The sequence below is a fragment of the Diadema antillarum genome, unplaced genomic scaffold (genome assembly GCF_040938485.1).
Source record: "Diadema antillarum isolate AM-2024a unplaced genomic scaffold, OU_Dant_1.0 seq00001139_RagTag, whole genome shotgun sequence".
NCBI lineage: Eukaryota > Metazoa > Echinodermata > Echinoidea > Diadematoida > Diadematidae > Diadema > Diadema antillarum.
This window is the reverse complement of record NW_027271951.1, coordinates 960,716-984,240: the sequence shown is the minus strand read 5'-3', so window position 1 is coordinate 984,240 and position 23,525 is coordinate 960,716. Positions and strand designations below refer to the sequence as shown.

The 23,525-nt window shown below is 37.9% G+C and overlaps 2 protein-coding genes across 2 annotated transcripts; one reads left to right on the top strand and one right to left on the bottom strand.

Moving 5' to 3' along the window:
- The first annotated feature begins 7,449 nt into the window (after window positions 1-7,449).
- Window positions 7,450-14,427, top strand: LOC139744137 (dual oxidase maturation factor 1-like). The gene is made up of 8 exons (XM_071654591.1): window positions 7,450-7,608; window positions 8,187-8,244; window positions 9,515-9,652; window positions 10,259-10,369; window positions 10,862-11,015; window positions 11,789-12,006; window positions 12,954-13,225; window positions 14,389-14,427. The coding sequence occupies exons 1-8, from the start codon at window positions 7,450-7,452 to the stop codon at window positions 14,425-14,427; spliced, it is 1,149 nt and encodes a 382-aa protein (XP_071510692.1).
- Window positions 14,428-18,373: 3,946 nt separating this feature from the next.
- LOC139744131 (mediator of RNA polymerase II transcription subunit 30-like) lies at window positions 18,374-23,486 on the bottom strand. The gene is made up of 5 exons (XM_071654586.1): window positions 23,435-23,486; window positions 21,295-21,464; window positions 20,210-20,383; window positions 19,343-19,447; window positions 18,374-18,487 (listed from the first exon to the last, which is right to left on the bottom strand). The coding sequence occupies exons 2-5, from the start codon at window positions 21,433-21,435 to the stop codon at window positions 18,374-18,376; spliced, it is 534 nt and encodes a 177-aa protein (XP_071510687.1). The 5' UTR covers window positions 21,436-21,464; window positions 23,435-23,486.
- Window positions 23,487-23,525: the final 39 nt, after the last annotated feature.

The window sequence follows — 23,525 nt, the reverse complement described above, 5'->3', positions numbered from 1 at the left end:
ATGACATGTGTTACCATGAGTCATAATGGCGCATGATTTTTTTTTTTTTTTAATAGAAACGTAAATGACGCTCTTCGGCAGTGAAAATCATCAACAACAAAGATGACATTGATTTCCAATACTGGGATTTCAATTACTGGAGTGAAGACGGTGAGAAAGCTCTTTTTTGCTGGATTTTGGTAATGTTCAAAACATTGACACATTATAGACCAAGTTCCGGTTGTCAGTGGGTCATTGGTGGCCTCATTTTGTCATCATCGCCTCCAATCAGAAACAGACATGACAAAGGGAAAGGAAATTTAATAGAATACAAAGACAACAAAATCACCACTATAATCATGTACTGCCACGGTATATGTGTGCAAGACGTGAGTTTGAAAAGTTTGTATTTTTCCCTCAAACTTAGGTATGTGGCGTCACATGTTTCAAGGTCGTAAGTCTTATCTCCGCTGCTCCCGCCATCGCTTCATATATCAACATCTTACTGGTATCCGTCTACCAGTATCTGACAATCCACGCGGATCCCTTTGGGACACTTGGACTCGTCACTACCGGAAGATGTCTGGGGGCCTGCGTTGGCTGTTGGTGTTTTTCATTCATCATCACATGCGCCTTTATACCCTTCCCACACGAGCATGCCACCGTAGCGTTTACCTCCGTTAATGTTCTGATCCTGATTTTTACCGGACTGCTCTACTGCGGCATTTACAGATCCGTGTCTCATTCATCCGATACGACGCTACGAAAGAAGGAAAACAAGCACATACTAAAGACATTTTGTATAATCTACTTCACACTTCTATTGCTCTGTTTAATGGATATCGTGATGTCAGTTATAACACTTTGTGTTCGTGATTTCCACATGGTCACGTGCACTGTCTACGTTTGGCACTTGGTTGCTACTTTCAGAACTTTATCCAATTCCCTCGTATATTGGTGGCGTTTGAAGGAATTCAGACGCATTTTGCCAAAGTGCAGGCAAAAAAGAGTCACGCATTCAACAGAACACATGTAGAAGCAAACAAGAAGCACAAAAACCTCTACCGCTTAAATGCTTATTCATATTTTGGGTTGTCCAATACTCCAGAAGCTATCACAATTTCTTTTGTTTCCATGCACCAAAGTCATTCGTATATATACTGTATAGCGAGTCATATTTCCTGAAGTAGCAGGAAATATAATTGTTTTAGTTGATCTTTAGATCGTTTTCCGATCAACGCTTCTGAAATTACTTTCAGCCTTTGAGCGAAAGTCAACACAAATGAATAAAGGTATAGGAGAGGTAAAATGTGTCTCGCGGTTTTTAATTGTGCATTTTGTAGATCCAGGTAATTATCCTTATACGTTGATGTGTTCATATTCAGGATATAGATGTTCATATGTTCACACTTAGGCGACGTGAACATAACCATATACATACTTTTTCACATCCCTTTTTTATATTGTTTATTCATGATTAAAGGAACGATCGGTGTCCTAAAAAATCATCAACGAAAGAGAGACCAATTTAAGCAAGAGGAAGTCTTTATGGGAGGGGTATTACCCCTTTCCCGGTGTAAATGTTCCAGAAATTGATTGTTAAACTGGTATTTTGTGGCACGTAAACATGATTCAACAAATGGGTGTTCACATAAAGGTCTCACTACAAACGCAGCAGATAGCTTTGAAGGGTTGGTTTAGTTTTAATTGAAATGGGGCGTTAGGGTTTTAACATTTTTGATAATGAGTTTAAGAGATAATGAGAAACCTAACATGAAAAATAAAAGAGCATATAATTCAAAGAGGAATTCAAAGTTTATTTGATGAAAATGGGTTTTTAAATGGCTGCGATATCAAAAACAAAGCAATTCTCAAAAGGTGGGACTCCTTATTATTACTCTCTAAAAAGGAGAGTGAAAAATCTTCACTCTCGAAAGAGTGAATAACAGACAAGAGTGCGGTTTCGAGTGAAATTGGAGTAAATTTTTAAATCACTCTAAAATCTTCGAGTCATCCCTGAGATCACTCCAAAACTAGTGAAAATTAACATTTTCACTAAAAATTCACTCCAATTTCACTCGAAACGCACTCTTTCCTGTTATTCTCTCCTTCAAGAATGAAGATTTCATGCTTTTCGTTTTTAGAGAGTATGATTGCTTTGTTTAACTTTTTTTTTTGGATATCTCAGAATCAAAATCTCAAAATCGGGTTTCATTAAGTAAACTTTGAATTCCTCTTAGATATTGGAAGCTCTTTAACATTTCATATAGTGGTTCTAAGTATCTCACAAAAGGTTAAAAGCTGAATCCTCATCTCAACTACTATATACCACACTTAAAGGGACGCAGTCCTCACGAAATTTAAAAAAATATGTTGTTGTTGGTACCTCCAATGAACTACTTTCATCAAAAACAAACTTTCAAATCACCAAACAGGCTCGTACATTTCGGTTTAAAAAGACTGTGTGACTCTGCAAATGAGCAAGTCTTGGCGGAGAGTCATACGTCATCGATGCACAACTCTTTCCAGCGGTGTTCTGCTCGTCATCCCTAGTTATTTATATATACATGTTTACTATTTATTTTTATACTAATTGTATATGTAAATAAGCTTGAAATATTTTGTTTGAAATAATAAAACCACATATTGTCACATTTCATGAAAAAATCAGATATGATCATTTTGAACACTTAAATTGGTTTTCTGAGTCACGGCTGTCAACTTGAGAGTAGGGCATCAATGACGTTGCACCTTTTGGCAGGCTCTTACACGATCGCTTGCATGAATTATTTTTTAAAAATCGCGTACGGAGACAATTTTTGATGTCCACGCGTATAAATTGGTGAAAGATTATATTTTTTACTCTTCATAATTATCAGTACAGTGAAAATCTCAGGACTGCTTCCCTTTAAGAGAACAGCACATTTGATTACTTCAGAAAAAACACGCTTATTTGAATTTGGGTTTTTTTTATCTAGAGGGAACTTGCCATAATAATATCCTCAACCCCCTGTTCCATCTCATGTGAAATTTGTTAATTACTGGTTGTCACGTTTCCACGACTGTTACTCTTTAGTCAAAAGCAAACATACTGCATACTTTCGTTTGCACACAAACTATTATTTCACTTGACGTGGTGAAAACACAACCCGTTAAATTTTATTGTCAGGTACAGGTTCGTTATTCAAAGGGTCATATTTCAATGGTTCGTAAATCCGAAAATAAAAAAGGGTTTCTTATTCCGAAGGTTCATTTGTTCGTAAATAAAATGAAAAGGGCTCGTTACCTCTCCAAAGCCCGAAAAATAATTATCACGCTGTATACTGAATATCCTAATCTTTGGTAAAGAAAATTAGAAACTGCCAAACATGTATTATATTCCTAATTTTCCTGCCAATTGTTTTTCTTTCAATGTAGCAAAATGCGCTCCAGCTAGAAGGTTGCAAGAGTAACAGAAGTGTAAATGACACATATAAAGTGTGTGTTCAAAGAGAATTATACGATGCAGATATACTTGATTTGGCTTCGATTATTCAAGAAACGGACACCGAAGGAGACAGTAAATCATGAAAGTCGTACGTGTAATCTTGGAAATTTCCACATGTTGAACTTCGAATGTTATTATTATAGGAAGAATAAAAACCTTGTTTGAATTACAAATAGCCTACTCGAGACTCCTTTATCTCCTTATGTGTGTGTGTGTGTGTGTGTGTGTGTGTGTGTGTGTGTGTGTGTGCTTGTGTAAAAAAAAAGAGCACATTGTATATATACAATTGGTACATAAACCAATTTTTTTTTTTTTTTTTTTTTTTTTTGTGGACCGGAACACTGACGTATGCGACTGCAAACGACTGAAAAATGTGAATAATAGTAGGTATAATATAAATATACACCCTCCCTCCACTTGAACGCTGCATGATCGATTAGTCATGTCTCCTTGTCCATTGAGATCACGAGTAACCAGTCTCCAACACATTGATAGCCCTCGTCACCCCTCCCGCACCCCTCTCGCACCCGGCCCTCCTGGCTTTGTCATGTTTTCTTCAAATGACTGTACCACAAAACCTCTCTGGAGAAGAATGGACAGAGCTTCGATCTTCTCGAGCTCCTCTCGCTAATCCGTAAACAGAAAAGACGTTCCAGTAGCATACCTCAGTGCACCGAACTGCTTCTGTAGTTTCATTGTTGCTATAGGCATAATACATTCAGGTAACGCGCAAGATCAAACTAAGCATGTAAGCGAAGGTTGTTCAGGGATGTTCTCATGCACAGAAAAACAAAATGCAACATGATTTGCTTCACTCTCTGATGAATGTCGGTATACAGGTGCATGAAAATTGTTCAAATGTGAACTCTGGCTGTTAGAAAGACTGATGGACATGGAATCTATTACACTTCGTTGATCTGACGGCATGATTGAGCATCAATCTCTTGGAGAAACCGGTATGTTCACTCACTTTCAAGCTATAAGCTTTGGATATTCATGTTTTACATTCGATAAAGTCACGATGTCAGGATCGATCATAATCGTAGTAACAAGAATTCTTGATCCAAATGAAGTTTAATTTCACGTATATGGATACATGTGGGTATCATAAGGATGATTCTGAACACAGGCTTTAAGCCTCCATTATTCAGATCCAGATTTGGTCTTTCTTGAAGTAGGCTTAGTTATGGCCAGGTGGAGTGGCTTCAAAATTGAACTTGATAGATTAGTGTCATAATTGATGGCTTCGTGTCATATAGAACATGATTCTATGTTCATATAATCACTATCAGTATAGTCTTGTATAAGCCTATTTACATGTATCATTGGATTTCTTCCTGTATAGTCATTTTAAACTACCATAACAGTTAGTCGCGAAGATGTTACGGCAATTTCATTGCCCCATAGCATCCGGCGAAGTGAAAGATGCATACAGAGTGTAGTGTAAAGGTGTGTACACTAATGTGCGCCTCATGCACTAACAAACAACCTTACACATGAGCATAATGAAACAACACGAGCGCTATAATGTTGTCAAACTGATTACAAAGTAGTAGGTTGTTAGTGTTGGACGTAAATACTGACAGGGTCGAAGTAACACAGTGTAGTCATTATTTTTTTTAAACGACATGGACTTTAGAGTTATACGACATCAGACACAACTTTTTTTTTCTCTCTCTCTCTCGACCCTGGTGATGGAATCCATGTAAAAATGATTGGTAATGTTGTGCAAAAAATATGTTGATCAGAAAGTAGCGAGGAAACGGTGTAGACAAAAGACCAGTTTTGAGAAACGGTTGTAATGAAAACAAGAATCAATGAGAAACACTAAGAATTAATTCTAATACTTCTTATTTTAATGAAAAAAGTGATCATAACAAAATAATGATAGCAAGAAAAAAAAAACTATAGCTATAAGAGTAGTCTAATACTATTGTGCTTCTATCGTCATCGTAATGAAAGATAATATCAAATATAGAGATGAAATCAAATAAAGACAATAGAATGTTTACTGATAGTAAGATCACCAGGAGGATTTAAGAATATCGGGTGCCAAAAGGTTAGGTACTAATAGATTGCAAAATGCAATGCGTAAAGTAGCTACATTAGTTTTCAAGGAGTCACCTTGGTAGGCTCTATACTTTTTTGAACCATTTCAGTCTTAAACAAATATCTCTCAGTTAGTCACGTTATATTGTTCTCTGCCTCAGTAATCGTATATGCGTGACACGAGGAAAGCTGTTTTAAATGACCTTACACAGACTGTTTTTCGAAACTTGTACTAAAAGGATTTTGGAAAAATTGATTCTAAACACAATATCCAGGGGCCAACCCAGGAATTCCGTAAAAAAAGGGGGGCGCAAAGTACGGTGCTAATTCCGGGTTTCATCAGCTGACAAGCAAAAAAAAAAGTCGTTTGGTTTTTTTTTAAATCTATGTTATTCAATCACGGGGTTAAAAGACCTCAATCAGCCAAGAGGCCGTTTTTCAGAGAGAGACCGTGAACAGAACATTTGACATAAACAGAACAAAGCAAAGATACAGAACAAAACAAAATCAATTCAAACATAGAGGTGTTACAAATATCAACAAAGAACAAAACGCAACATAACAAAACAAAGAATAATCCTTAACAGGAATTTTCTCTTACCACTTCTGGGGTTGCAAAAAAAAGGGCCATTACTGCTCATTTTCTGGCCAGCTTTCTCGCGCCACTTCCGGGTTTTCACAAAATTAAAGGTGGGCGCCTATTGCCCTTCCTTTATTTTTTTTTTCATTTTTTTCTTTTAATTAAAAGAAATAACAAAATAAAAGATGCACGCCCAGGCGCCCCCCCCCCCTTCCCCTCCCGATCCGCCACTGATTCCGAGCTCTTCCCGAAACGAGATCCATCGCTTTTTTCCTTCCTTAAGCTCTTAACAAAGTCTACGAAACAATCCTCTCCGAGGCTTTATCATAATAGCTGCTTAGGACTGAAGCCAGACTAGTTGCAGTCCCAAATCAGTGACAGGTCGTTTCTTAATTCTGACAGCTTCAGCTGAAAATGTACGCTCAATGTGGTCATCCTTAAATCCCATCCACACAATTCGACGAATTGCACACGAAGCTTAGTCAGTCGAGGGTACATTCTAGACCCAAAAAAAAAAGAAAAAAAAAGAAAAAAAAAACAAGAAAAAACCCGTTTGTGCGCTCTGAATGCCGATTGGTATAGAAAAGTCCTATAACAGATAGCGCTGTAGGCACTGTTTTCAAAGTCCCTGGCACAGAAACACAGAAAGGGTTAAAGGTCGTGAGAAACGGCGCCTTGCCACGAGAAACGCACACACAGTGTCACATCCATCCTGCTATTGATTCTCTGTAGTCATTTTTTGTTGGTTTTTGTTTTGTCTTGTTTTGTCTTTGTTTTTGTTTTTAGGTAGTGAGGTATATCACGCATGGGCATGAGTTTTATCTTAGGTGCATGCGTATGATCACTTAAAGCAGGAATATTATCAAGCCACAGTGCCTTTGTTCTCTCGTCTTCCGCCAGTGTAATGTAACGACTGGATCACTTTCTAATAGCCTACCGCCTACAAGAGGAGACTTTATACTATTATACCCATCCCTATATATGTATATTATATATGTGTGTGTGTTTGTGTGTGTGTGTGTGTGTGTGTGTGAATTTTAATGAATATGATTATAATAGTATATCGGAGGGGATTTAAAGTATGTGATAAATTCTTTAACCTATATCACACGATGGTACAGAAGAGGAGGGGTGGTGATGACTGATGAAGAAGGGCGACGTAAAGGAGAGGATGGGGGGGGGGGGGGGGGGGGAGGCGTACTCCATAGCTGCAGTACATAATATTATTTCTTTTAAAATGTTCCCCGGCAGATATGATTAGAAGAGCGAGCCATCCCGCGAGCTTCTAGTGACGTCAAGAAAGAAGAAGGCTTGACACCGCTCTTGCAACACGCAGATGGGCTAACGGCATACGATGGCTTATGGAGCCTTTCGAAACGGCGGGTTTCCGACCTATTACCCGCCAAATCAGACGGCAGTGACAGCTGACGTGCTTGTCGTCGGATTCATCTTCGCTTTCCTTATCAGCAGCTTTTCTGTCTTCATCATCCTACCGGGAATTAGAGGATGGAAGGTATGATCTTTTTTTCCCAGCTAATTGCGCATTTGGGGAACAAACAAACAAAAACAAAAATGACTCAGATACGATATATTTTGTTCGAACAATCTGGACCCTGCTAGGCCTATGTATGCAACGCATGCAGGATTGCCTGTCAACATAATCGTATGGCCAGAATTTACAAAAAGATATTTTAAATCAAATCCACGGGGATCATGGCACATTGAATCATACATATAAACTTTTGTTTTATATGTTATGAGTTGCAAATAATGTTATTCTTCTGCCATCTTCAGCTACCAAAGGCATTCCATTTATTACCAAGGATCAAATTAATCATCTTCCATTTTGTCCACTGTTGTTGCATATAGATTAGGAATGGATAAGTGTCACTCTCTGTCTCGAAGAACATGCTGAATATTAATGTCCAAAATTCCCAGGACTCGGAAGTTCTTTACCTTTATGTGTTTTTCGTGTTTCTTGTTTCTCCTGATTCTCATCGAACCAATTTAACGACAATACAACGACAATATCTTTAATAAATATAGCAATTCTCTACATTTATTGCAAAATTATTTTCTCTCTCATTCCAGCGTGTATTTGCTGCTCTTCGGATCATCATCAGCTTTTTCGTGGGATCTTCAATCATCAGTAAGTACATTCATTAAACATCGTGTAGTTGTCGCGCTAGGAAATTCATTTGGACGTAAAATGGCTATGTACCATTTTTTTTTTTTTTTTTGGGGGGGGGGGGTCGAATTGTCGACGAGCTCTTAGACTATTGTCACATCATATCCCAACCATAGCCATCAGGTATCAAAGTTGACATCTATATGGGTCAAAGGGGCACTGGGGAGAACACATAGCCCGATAAGGGTATAATTTTCATAATACATGTAGTATATTAATTGTTATTATCATCATTATCATCATTATTATCATTATTATAATTATTGTTATTATTATTATTATTATTATTATCATCATTATTATCATTACTACTACTACTATCATTATTATTATCGTTATTATATTGATAGAATGGCCATTATGTAGTAATGGTGTTATATGGCTCAAAACGGCAGTGATTGGAAAAAAACCACAATTTTTCGTCAATGCCGATTGAGTGATCACACTTCGCTCACCTTAAGGGCATTGATACCCGATGATGGGAGACTTGCGTGAATCAGACGGGGTTCGAGTGGGGTTTATGATTGTGTGTAGGACTCGATCTACTGCTGATGTGAAATGATGTCAAAATGCATTAAAACAACACATGGAGGTAGTAGCATATCTTCTTAAGACGCAAGTACTTTATCATGAGAAGCAGAAAGTCAGTTAGTCACCCAACCAAACCCTTCAAAAAAGGGATGCACACAAAGTGCACACAAATAAACAAGCAAATGATTTATTGTACCAACTTTGTTGGAAGGCCTATAGTTGTGTGCGAATTGACGCACAACTTACATACTGCCGCGTGTAGACCCTTTACTGTTCCTTAACAACAGGGCGTCAATCAATCAATCAATCAATCAATCAATCAATCAATCAATCAATCAATCAATCAATTATTAATGACAGTGGAGGCTCTGAGACTCAGAGAATTGGAGACTAGTGGCGTGAGTATTTCAATTTTGACCGCGCAGTTGATGGTCGATTCATGTTTTTGTGCTCATGATCACACGACATTTCTCGCAGACAATCACTTTTATTAGTGTTTGCAAGTAACATATCATAATTTGAGGTAGCCATACACGTGCACAAAAACCGGCTGATATTTATACTAATACTATCTGGTGAGACGTACACGGGTTGCAGTCATTGAGTTGACTTTTCTTTACCACCAGGAGATTGACAAAGCATGAGTAATGATAACGATAAGAATAACACTGACACTAGTATCTAATCGTTTATTTTGTAGTCTCTAATTACGGTCAGGACTGGGAGGTATCAGCCATCCACAACGCAACGACAGCCTACAGAGCCTGGAAAGCAGGCGAGATACACGCTGACATCGGGGTGAAAATCGGCTTGAGATCAGTAAACATTACCCTGAAAGGTAAAATAAAGTGATATTGTCTACTGTTTGTTGTATCGGACTATGTAGGTCTATATAGCACTGTCGTTCAACTTGGTGATCAGTATATGGATTTTAAGAAGGCGCGTAATACTAACAAGTTTCTATATTGTTTCATAATCGGGGAAACAATGAGAGAGGAAGAGTAATTAGTACGTCACTGAGTAATGTGATACTGTCACTTTCTGGCGACAAAACCAAAAACAAGCAAGCAAAGATTTGAAAAAAAGATGAATAAAGAAAAAAAAGATGAGGATATTGTTCCATTAAACATTATAGATTTTATAGATTATATAGATATATAATTTGAAAGTAAACGCAACTCTAGAAATAAAAGTCAAGTAGAACAAGTACAGTCCTGTGAATGTCGATAGGCAGATCAAACGCTTCGCATGAAACCGAAATTGAAACTGGTTGTGAGAACACAAGCACCATAACATTTGGAGCATTCAATTTCGCGGCCTACCGAGCACCTTAATAGTTTATGTGCAAAGGAATCGTGCTCTAAAATTCATTCTTCGTTTACAAACAACTATAGCGACTTACACCATAATTTTCACCACGTTCCATCCTCATTAATATTCGCAGGTGTGCCCGAATACCAAGATGGCGACTCACCGGCGGCAGGCGAGCGAGTAAACTACAACGAACGGTTTGACTTCAACGGACCGCAGGGCAGAAACGGCTTTGGACGCTACTGTAAGCTCTTTTCCAATTCTGGAATCAGACTTCAGCAGTAATACAAGAAGTAATAGCCCCTAATAACTCCAGTAACTGCAATGCTGTTGTCTGATTCATGTGCTGATCCAGCTATTCAGAAAGAAGACTAAAAGAAAAAAATACAATGTATGAAATGCATATTCATTACATTGTGAAGAAAAAAACATAAACAATAGGATCGTATAGCTACATTAGGCAATGTGTCAAATGTTCTGTTCGGATGTTATAGTATTACTTTCTTTACGAAATTAGCATTGCTCAGACGGTAATGAATTTAATCAAATAATCTTTAAATCACATCCATGATTGTCAAGAGTCTACTGTTTTTCTACCTTCTTACCCACTCAAAGGTTAGCCTACATTCAAGAATATGAACAGAAGTTCTTATTTCTGTGTTTCTTTCTTTGTTTTTACATTTGCCAATAATAACTTACAACTCGTTATTTTCGATCTTTGTTTATCTCTCGCCAGCCGGAAGAGTTAATCAGGAATTTCGTGACGCGCAGTACCGCGGATTACCATACCCAATACTGTGGATTGCCGAATATTTCACTTTGGACGGCGAGCTGATTCGGTGGGGGCGCTCTTATCGTCTAGCTGGATACTACACATCGATAATTGTTTGGTATGAAGCACATTCTAGTTTTTCTGTTTATTTTTGAAGTTTATACAAGTTTGATTTATTCATCCGAACAAGCAGAGCTATGAAGAAAGAATTATAGTTCATAACTTCTTACACATGATTAATTGGCATTATTTCATTTTTGTGACAATAATTCACTTCGTTTTTGTTTTTGTACTGTTTCTGCAACTTAAACGTGTTTGTATGTCATTGCTATAATTATACGATGTACTTTTTGGCTCTGCTCTTTCTTGTACAACATGTATATGTTTCTTAAATTTCTTTAAACTATCATACCTTTAAATACTTGGTCAGAAGGAAACTTTAGCTCACGGTTGGCTGCTCTCCTTCAGCTTATTACATATTTTAAACATTCTGTACTGACTGTAAAAACTTTGTACGTCGTCATAATTGTTTATCATTGTCATTGTTGGATGTTTTATGCTGAACAAATAATTTTGATTTAATTAATTCAATTCAGTTCACTTCGATTCAATTCAATACAACGAAATGCAAACACGGTTACAATTAATGATAAATTTGATCTAGTAGGCCTATTAAGAAACTTTGTCTTTGCTACACTCGAGGTCCTTGAATTGAAAGTGCTATAAAATAAGTTGTTAGACAGAAGTGAACCATATTACAACGGTTGATGCTGTGTTTAAAAAACAGCAACAACAAATGTTAAAAGCAAACTGCTACTACGCCTCCAATCCACGACGTCGATTGAATCACCTCAGGAGCATGTCATGTTTGCTTATATCAATTGCGCACAGGTTGTCCTTCCCGCTGTGGCTGATGGCGAACATCGTTCTAATGTGTGGCGTGATATCGACAGGTCTCTGGCTCCTATTCTTCACCGGGTCCTGCTTGTTGGGTGGAAACGTCTTATACGCCACCATCAGATACGGCTCGACACTCTCCATCCCCTTCTCGTCCGATCACGTGCTCACTTTCTCATTTGGCTGGTCCTTCTACCTGTGTCTAACCGGAGGTTCGTTTATCGTTTTACGGCTCTTTGATGATAGCGGTAATAACGGTGTATTAATGATAAAGAACATGATTGATTCAATCCCTGAAAATGGTTCATTAACGTATTGAATGAATAACATAGGTCCCTAGTACGTGTTGTTGGTTTCCAGTGTTAGACATACAACAACATATGCACTCTTAACTTCCAGATATTCGGATTTCTTCCTATACCTGTATTCCATCCATGAGTGGTCGTATGTACGAATAAGTCAGACTGAACTACCCCTCGCATCGATAAGAAATAAATGTATTGTGTATCTGTTTTACAAGTATCCAGTGGCGGATCCAGAGGGGGGGGGGGGCGCAATTAAGAGGCGCACGCCGCCCCCCCCCCCCTTTAATCATCGTTAAAAACAAGAGAAATAAAAAGAAAAAAATTAAATGACACCCGGAAGTGGCACCAGAAATATTAGTTCCCCCCCCCCCCATTTTCAGAATTCCTGGATCCGCCCCTGAGTATCTGTATATATCTTTCATTTATTGTACAGTATTGAATACATGTACTAACGGCGTTTTTTATGCAACCGCAGCGACACTTACTTGAATCGGATCAACTTATCCGATTCTTTATACTTTCTGCCAATTTGTTCAAGGCTACGACGAACAACACACATCTCCATTCGAATGCAACTTTTAAAGTACTGCCCCTCACCATATTGACACAAAAGTATCATGGTCATCATTGCAAAAGACATTAATTCATCTGCAGCTTCCTCTGGTGGATTAAGCATATTTATTATCGTTTTATTTTAAGCTAATGATTTCTAATTCGGTTATTGATTCATTCATATTCGGTAGCTCTTCGATCGAAGAATATGTGAAAATTGATTTTAATAGACAAGAGAAATTTTCAGACCTTTTGAAGGTTGTCTTTATTCAAATCTTATATTTTCTCATTGTTATTTTTAGGTCTCTTGGCGGCAATTGCTTCGAGCCTTGGTCTTCTCTTTGACTGCCTGTATCCGGCCGAAACGAGTATTTTCTTCGGGAACGATGAGGACTTTGAGGCCAAAGTCGAGTACTACCATGCGGAGTCAAAACGAGCTGTGTTGTTATCACGACAGCGATGGGTTTCGTCCCTCCAAAGGGTCATACTTCGACGTTCAAGGGAGGTGACCCCGGTGACGTTGGCCAGTAAACGACGTTTCACCATACAGAACATAAAACTGGACAACTCGGAGGTAATAATATACACGTACCTGGATTATGTGTATATGTATTTACAATGTATATCTATCTATTTATCTATATAATATATATATATATATATATATATATATATATATATATATATATATACATATACAATTTATATACATATATATATATATATATATATATATATATACAGTATACCTCTTCATACGGATCTCATGGTTAATACCTATACAGGTCTATGTACTAAACACTCACATACAGTACATTGACATAATAGTATGCGTGTGTGTGTGTGTGTGTGTGTGTGTGTGTATGTTTGTATATTGATCGACAATAACTTTTAGACTTTTAGTAATTTTTTTTTTCATTCTACAACTTCAATCATGAATAATACATGTATTAAATGAGCGTTTTGTTTTGTTTCGTTCAGTTTATGCATTATGTGGTTCAGTTATTCTTGACTCTTTGATTTTCTTCATGTGCAGAAATTGTTTATCAAGGACATAAAGGCCAGCAAGATTAGTTTTGGAGACGCTGTGATGATATCAACAAAGAATATGAAACGACGTGAAACGGTAAATACACGTAGGCCTACATGTACAAACAAACTTCATCTTTTTTAAGAAGTGTCAGAGACATATTCCCCCGAGTCATAAAAGAAGCTGCGGCCACTCAATCGAAATTTCCCTCCTTTATCTAATCGCACACTTCATTCTGTTCCCATAGCATCTTCACTAATCTAATTTACATGTCCAGAAATCCAGTTACAAGGAAGGTGTGGGGTTTTCCAGAACGGTGGTACACTTGTACAAACATACGGGATTATAGCACGAGATAACTATATTGAAACGCTCCTCCCGAGCGCTCTATTCATCTCCAGCCTGGAATAGACCTTTTTAAAAGCAGTATAGAAACAGCATTAGGTTCTGCAATTTGGTCCACCACGAAAATATTTCTGTCAAGACTTACGTAACGTTGTACGCATTATTAAGTACAAAATCAAGAAACAGATGCAATGCTGTATCTTTTTTCGCCGCAAGACCGTGTTAGTCTTAAAATACTCGCTAACTTCAAATGAAAGAGAAAAGACAAAGATCTAATGGATAAATCGAGGGTTCGCTTGAGATAAGGACCACTTTCACAAACTTTCGTCATTTATGTCTGCTCTATCATTTGATTCTTTCAGCTGCTGGAGGATCTTGAGCCCACTGCGATGCATATCTGACAGAGCATACAGCAAAATATGTAGCAGTGTTTGTTTCGAGTCCTACACATTGTACAGAGGATCTGTGCAGTATATCGAGGACTGTTCCTGTGCCACGTTCAACAGAGCAAACAAATCCACGACTAGGCTTGAGTATAGTCCGGTGAAGCAGAGGATCTAGGACTGGGTGCGTGTTGCATCAATCAGAGACGAGAATCTCGAACTGTTTGGCGTCTCCTACTGCAAAAATCATGAGATTTTGGTCGATACCAGCATTTCTTGTTCATATCAATTGATTTATTCATTTATTTTTGCAATCAGTGCCGACCGATCTCGTTCCACACAACAGAGTGTTTCAGGTGTTGGATGTACAATTGTTGCAGAAAAGCAGAAAGTACTTTTTCTGTCCCACGGATAACGGGATTGTTAAAGTCCCTCAGAGCAGAGGCGCTTACTTTGCACTTGTTTTTTATTCACTGGTAGACAAAATAGCGAGTTTATTGGGATAGTGCATCTCTTGTCCACTGCTTATATGAGGATTGAGTTTAGCATATTCCCCGTTTCAGAGAGCACGGAATGATAACCCTGGTTATTCTCTAATACATGTTCTATGTGACATTAATAGCCATGCTCGTTTTTATGTTCCATACGGAGCCGATAATGCCAAAGGGGTCAATTACAGTGTAATGTATCATAAATCTAGCAAGTCTCATACTCTGGGAGTGAAAGGATGCAATTTTGTGAGACCTTATCGTCAGAGTACTGTACTTCTGAAACGAGATAGCGACATGTGCAAACAGTTTGGTGTTAGGGGACGATCACATCCATTCAATTGTAACTTGTACATTCATTAGTCAGTTTGTCTTTTCAAGTCTATGGGATGTGTAATGTGATGTTTACCGATTTGCTACAAGTTGTACATGTATCCATGAATATTTGCCGGAAGTTTGTCTCCTTTGTAAATAGTGTAAACATTATTTTTTTTTTTTTGTATACAAATTTGTCTTGAAGTTTTACTTGCGGCATTTGAAGTGCAATACTGATGTTACCTTGATGGGGAGTTGTAAAACATTTCAAAGAGAGTGTGTCCTGCAGTTTGTGGGACTTTTAGGACATTTAATTGGTGCTCTGTTCTCTGTATTCAGCGGAAATTACGCTGGAAGTTAGTGTATTTTATTCTGTATCTTATTTAGCAACATTTGATTTGATCTTGTTCGTTTTAATCGGATCCCCCAGTTATAGTATGGTCTCAAAATATCTGTACTTATGCTTCCCCTAATCTGATTTTACCACGGGACCTGCGGCTCTATACAAGCTTGCTTTTACGCAGGCCCCATCATATTTTTCGCATTATGATCTCAGTTTAACTCGCATGTATACAGACCTTGTGTATACCAAGACAAACTTTTGAACATTCCGGTGAAGTTCTATTTTGAATTATGTTCTGTATAGATTTCGCATCAATTTACTTTATATTGTATATGTGAGAAATATGAAAATAAATTGAAATTGAAAAAATTGAAATAGTGCATGTATGTGGTTGCTGATACAATGTATGATTCATTCTGTGAATGAACATGTGATAAAATCGTAAATCGCACAAGCAAAAGGCAAACAGCACTAAGTTACATTCGTATCCATACTAACTTTATTGTGAGAAAAAAAAATGTTCCTGCTGTTGACAAAATAACAATTTTAACTCTTCTAGAACATACACTGTATTTGTATACATATGCAGCAGTGAAAAGGTGCAATTTTCACTTACCCTTTAGTGTATCTGGACTTACGATACCAATTTATATCAAGTCATATTTCTCTCCTCTCTTCAAAGTTATATACAGATTTGATACTGCAAACTTGATGTTGGTATTGTATTATTATTATTATGTGTTTATTTGTATGTATGTGTTCATGCAGGGCCTCCAAGAACAACAGTGTTTAACCCACTGACGGGGCCACCCTGTGAAAATAAAACATATAAATAAATTAAATAAATGAATAAATAAATAAATAAATAAACAAATGGAAAGATAAGAGGACAATCTAATGACCTCTTGGAAAAGAAGATGATCGATTAGTTCTGATGCATACCAGCATCTGCAAACTTCTCAGGAAGAGCATAAAATGAGAACGGGGAAAAAAACCCCAACTCCATAACTCAGTTTGTCTCCAAATTTACAAGAATAAAACACATTATGATCCAAAAAGAAGTACATTGCATTGATGAATTGCTACACGTGTACATCTCCTTATTTGCTTACCTTCTACATACCAGTATACTGTACTGTAAAACCAGAAATTTTCGTGTGCATCTGAATTTTTGCAACATCAAAATGCACATCAAAGTTCTTGTCTACACTATATGCATTGAAAGTCAGTGGCAATTTGTGAAAATGTCATGCTGCAAAAATGGCCGTTGGCTCCAATTCACAAAAATTACAAGCTACATTGTATGAATGTTTCCAGCTTTACAGTATATTGTACAGTATTCCTTGGAAGATCTGGATACAAGCCTGATCTCCTTAAGAGTCTAATCCAACATGTCCTGGAGTTCAAAGTAGGCAAGTTACTATGAGATGACCCAATGGGAACCTGGTATACCAGTTCCAAAGACAAAGTACATGTAGTTGTCATCTTGGATTATTAATGTCGACAAAGCTTATCTACCCACGTCCAGTGTCTAGTTCCTCCATTAGCACAAAAGGCATTCTGTATTTCACAGGTTGGGTATTCCTGTCTGCCTTCAATATACTCTAAGCATTGAGAATTTAGGGTTTCTGGGATGAACACTGAACTAAGGCTCTCTAAAGCTCAGTCGGTAGAGCACTGGGCTAGCAATCCGGAGGTCTTGGGTTTAGATCCCGATGGAATCCCATTTTCTTTGCTCAATTTTTCACTACTAAATGATATTAATACTTGTCACAGAAGCTATGATACATAATTCTCATCCCTGTTTTGAGCATATATACATAGCACCAAATCCACGACAGATAACAGTATGCACATCAGACAATACCCTTTTGATACACAACAGCTACACTGTCTGTAGAATCGTGGTGGAATACTAATCTTAAAAGGGTCAACATGTATCACTCTCAGTATGCTGCTTGGTGACAGAGTGTAACATCAGAATGTCATCAACAGCACCTACACAAGTGACATTGTATAACCATATGACATTGGTCATTACGCAGTGGTGTCATACAGCAACGCTGCACAGTGGCACTGGTCTGACAGTCCCTGACCAGTAAAAATCACTGTTGGACCAGTAACCTCTTCAGGAATGGACCAGTAAAAAATGGAAAAACTGGGTACCTACTGGTCCTACAGACAGGTCGGACCAGTAGAAAAATGGGTTAGTGTGCAGCCCTGCATACAGTTACAGGTGACTGTGTACCCAGAGATCAAGAGGAAAATCGCAAACACTATGGGCATGCCATGTGAAACTGTCCCCCAAGCAAACTCATATGTGGGAGCTGGTGGATTTTCAGCAATGGTCAATGACCCTGATTAAGTCTTGCATGGTCCTAATTCATCAGATGTAAACTCCTCCGGAGATCCATCTGATGTCACTGGTGAAAGCACACAACACATCACTATCTTTCGTCCTACATGTATGTTTTGTTCAGCAGATTACTAGAGCTGTCCGTTATGTCCTGTCCTGTCCAATATTCTGACACTTTCTTTCAATCACTTGGTGAGAATGACATCAAAGTTGTTCCAATGCCCAAGGATAACTTCACAGGACAAAGACCATACAGCAGGATAGCGCAGTTCTTCCCATAGTGATAACACCTGTCATACTGGGTAAACCTTTCTTTTCAACATAGTTCATCCTTCTTGCAACGTCACAGAAGGCAAGTGCCACATGGCATGACATGTCGATACGTATACCAGGTACACACATCTCAGTCCCTTTCAGCACTGTGATACAAGTGTTGTACTGTCAAGCTGGTCTGTACATGTATTACTTCCAGTCTGATGTTGAATGTCTCATGGCAAGCATTGTGTTGATGTCCCACATCAATGATCGCATCTGGTCCATGACTTGCCTGAGTTGGCGATTCTTTGCTTGCACTTGCTGGAAACAGAAGGCATAAAAATCATCCAGTATCAACATTGTGGAGATATTATGTCAATGTATTAAATTTACAATGACATCTATACAGACCTCACAAAACAAAAGCAGAAGAAGAAAGGACTAGTTAAAGCACAAAACTTACTATTTATCTGAGAGTGGTGTCTGAAGCATGAAATCGTTTAAGGATTCTCACATAAACAACACAAAACTAGAAGAGATGATTTGAGAAACAACTAAATTTATGAACAACACTTCATCCTGCACACGGCAGAATGCTGTTAACACACCTCTCTGCGCATGGCAGAATGTTGTTAACCCTATGCGAACTCCCACAGCCTAACGACAATCTCCCATGCGCAAAAAGACTTATCTTAATTATCAACAAGTACATGTATTTTCAAAAAAGGGAAAACAAATAATGCAGCCCTGAACAAGCAATTAAATCACAATGAAATGTAGCCAGAGTTCTTGGAATAAGGTCAATGTACCAAAACATGAAGTATGAATGTACTATACACAAGTGTATATGAACATGTCAATGATAATCTTCAGTGGATAAAGCCAGAACAACAAGATAACGTGAAACATCATGGACTCTCCATTATACAATGTAACTAGTCTTGTCTTGTCAGGGCCTGCAAAACGATATCTTGTACTATACAAGGAACTTTAAATTTAGAGCAAGATACAGGTAGATAAGTTTGTTAATTAGTGCTTGTAAATATCATCAGTGTTTATTTGTAAATCCACCCCACTGTACCTGCATTATTAGTCAAATGCAATGAAAATAAGAATTTGTGGAGTATCAATATGGGGCAACAAACAAAAATCATACACTGTAATTCAAGAACTCACCTGAATCAATTCAATCTTTTCTTCATTCATGTACTGCACCCTCTCACGAGAGCCAAGGGCTGTCAGGTCCTTGCTGTTTGGAGTGTCTTTCCACGTTATCAGATCCTGTAAGAACACAGCATGGCTTACGGACATTATGTAACTTCTCTGGTGTCCTTACAGAGTAACAGAACTTGCACAATAAACTTAAAATTGATTCAATGTGAGCTAAATGATATTATGTGAATAACTGACATATAAACATAAACAGCTGCCTTGTGAAGCCGCTGCCAATTTTAATTCACATCGACACAAATATACTGTATTTCATGGATATGATGTGCATGTATCAAATGCATGTTCTCTCTAACAAAATGAAAGTGATTAATTACTACTGAATAATCATTATCAATATGAAGTTAGGTACATACACAGTCAGGGTTAATGACAGAGTGGTGTCTATGGCTTGTCAAATCAACGGCGGAGTGTAACTGAGCTGAACTGGTGAGTACATTCAATTCAATGAGCATGATACGACAGGTTTTTGGTTTGTTTTCTTTGTTTGTTTTGGGGATTTTTTTTCTGACATTGAGACTATTTCAGCTGTAACTGGTGGGTAAATTCAGTCCAATGTGCATGATACGACAGGTTTTTTGTTTGTTTTGTTTGTTTGTTAGGGGGATTCTTTTTTTACATTGAGACTATTTATAAGCTGTAAATTTAAACAGCAATTTATCTCATTTTTACCCTGTCACAGCCTTAAAATGTCAGGGTTACTGAAGTATTCAAATTTATGAAACATTGGATTTCTAACTCGCACCACATTCAAAAGCCACAAGATGATGGGATACATCTGTATCACACTGTACCAAGGGAATCATTACTCACTTCACTGGGAGTGTGTGTTCCACTGGCAGTGTGTATGCCGCTAGAAATCTGAATGCACTTGTCGTAGAGGAGACGCAGTTTCTTGAAGTGAACCTCAATGTGTTTGGTGATATCTTGCAGTTTGGACACCTTTTCTTGGTGGCTCTGCTGGGTGTTGCTCCGGCCATTGGGCAGCTGGAAGAAATGAGAGAAACCAAAATCTCTCAGAGGATACACTGTATTAATTTTTAATCTGGAATACCTAATGGAATCTGCTGAAATGATTACATAGTCCATTCTGATTGGTTAGTTTCAAATAGATAGAAGAAAATGATTTTTACACATTAAACTAATAATAGATCATTCAAAGTGGGTACTCTCCTCCAGGAATATTGAGTCTTAGACTAATAACATTATAAATTATGCTAATGTACGGAATCTTCTCATTGGAAGAACCCTTGTATCTACGTCTGGGTTGCAAATCAAACTTTGTGGGGGAACAAAAGGGAATGAATGTACATTGGAATATACTCTTAACAGTACTACCCTCTTTGTTGTTGTGATATTCGGTAACATCTATCTTTTAACCTTTTTGATTTCAGATGTTTTGCACAAGTGAAAAAACACAAAATTAGAGAGTAGACCCTATTTCTCATGATGTATTAAAGGTTTGAACAGTAACTTCACTTCAAATTAAATCCCACCTACATATTGTAACATGAAGTCATTTCAATCACTTATTACACTATACATGCAATACATTGTGTGAAGAATACACATACCATGCATACAATGTACACTGTATTTTATTTCTAAATCAACTGTTCTGTGGAATGACATATCATGTCTTCTTTCACATTACTCCATCAGTACCTATATATTATATTTGCATATATTACAACTCCTGTAACATATTTTGTACTGTAGGCAGGAGGGGAAAAAACTCTACATGACTACCACATGAACTTAAAATGTCATGTCTCTCAACAGGGGCAGAAATTGTGAAACATACTGAGCATGCATTTTTATCATTACATTTCATTTCCACAACAATCATAATGAAATAAATTTGCCTGTATCTACATCATAATTTATATATTCTGTACCTGAACACCCTTGAGATTGCTGAACATGTCCTGCATTTCAGCCACTAGATCCTGGACAGTTTCCTGTCCCATGCGACAGAGGGTGGCAGCATTGACCTCCTTGGTTGAAGATCCTCCTAATGACTGTCCCACTCCAGACATGATTTCAGGCAGATGAAATCTGAACTTGCCTACAAAGGAAGAGCGAGGATATATAATTTGAATTATTGGTAATTGATCGATTGTATCAAGCTGAAGAAATTCAGTACTGTCTATACCTGCTTGTTAATATCCCAAGTGACCTGAAAGATAAATTTGCTCTGGTTAGGAAAAAACAAAACAAAACACCAAAATAAAAAAAATACATGAAAGGTCATGCATCGTACCAGCTGTCTGGCCAAAAAATGTTTCACATTCCAACTTCATCTTGTTGGCCCTCTGCTCTCACTTTCTACTTCTGACTTCATTCTTTTTTCCCAGAAATGGCAGTAATTTCTTTTTGCACCTTTATGTAGTTTCTTCTTCTTTTTCTTAGATCTTCTTCTTCTTCTTCTTCTTCTTGGCAGTTCACTTCTTTCAACTTAATTGAAGATTCTGCCTTGAACATCCTCTCATGAATGTGCACACTGTATATAGTGCCATGGTCATGGACACATGTACCTGTATCACTTACAAATTTCTTTAAAAAAAAATACATTGTAACACAACCAGGAGACCACAGCCAAGAAACAGAGTGAGAGCAGAAAAAGCTCTGTTTTTCTGCAACGCCATCAGAGGATTATCCTCTAAAACATTGAATCAACTTTATCCTTCTTGGTCTGCTGCTTCATTACTGCATCTCCTTGTCAAAAAGGGTATCTTAATTAGAGAGAGTCTGCAAATAAATTTACAACTTTTAGAAGTTTTACAAGCACCCATGCCATGGGCATGGTTACAACTACTTTGCACCAAACAAACAAATCATCTTAACTTCTTACTGTACCCATGCCCAAAATGTTAATTGTTAATGAATGAGAAGTTCAAATGTTTAATAGTACAGCAGGAGACATTTACTCAAATTTACTGTCTTTTTATCTCTTGATCTCAACCACTTCGGAGTGTAGCAGCTCAACTTTTCTCTGTTTCTCTCTCCTCCACAATCTCTCTCTCCCTCTCTCTCTCCGCTCCGATTTCTCCGTCTTTCCCACTCTCTCTCTCCTTCTCTCTCTGTGGGTCAGTAAAATTTATCATCTCCGCTGGTTCTCTTCAAAACAATTCCAAGGTAACCGCTTGTCAACACTGACCACTTGTTTCACTGTCTGATACCAGAGGGGTGAGTCACCTCTCTGCTGTTCTACGTCGTCGGGTGCCCGTGCATTGGCCGCTAACGCAATGCAATTTGTATTGCATTAGCGGCCAATGCACGGGCACCCGACTACATGTATAAATACCGACTGCTCTTTGTGTAAAAATGCAGAGTGTGTTACAATTTCATCATGAGCGACTTGCTCAGACAACTCGCCTCGGCAGGGCCTCAATAAAACCTCATCTACAATGTACGCTCAGAGTGCTCGATGTCTTCATTTCCTATAGTGTATTTGACTTTAATTAGTGAGTAGGTGTTGCTACCACTACACAATAATCATCAGCATACCACTCGCTAAAAGAGCAAATCAAGATTAACATCCATGGTGGAATGTTACACCACTAGTAGCACAGCATCCTTGACCTAGCATTGCACCATGATCAATGAATATCTCCTCACTCACCATGTACATGTACTGCATATCATGAACTGAACCTCAGAAAATGCAGAAGAAATGAAAAAGAGTAATATGAACAAAATCTTCATCGTATGGTGGTGATACTTCCCTGACCCTGGTTCTAATCGACCCTGATTCATCATGATTGTGATGTGACAGCTAGTGCAGCGGCACACAAACAAACACATGGCACATTTATACACACCATCATTAGTTTATACACTCAATAGCAAAAATAAACCTCACTCTCAGACTCAGGTGTGATGTTCACACAGACAGCAAATTAAATAGGTGGGACAGTACAAATTCTGTGTCGCCCTGCCTGGGCCTAACGTCTGGCCTTCTACACAGCCCAGTGAGCGTCTGGTCGGGCTAGTCTGGCCTAAACTATGTAAAAGCATGCAGCAGTTTCGACTTACAAATATCCGCAAATAGAGAATAAAACCAAACGGAGATGTTGATTCTTCCAGAGCAAAGAAGCTATTTGGAAGAATCTCGCTCAGGTACCAC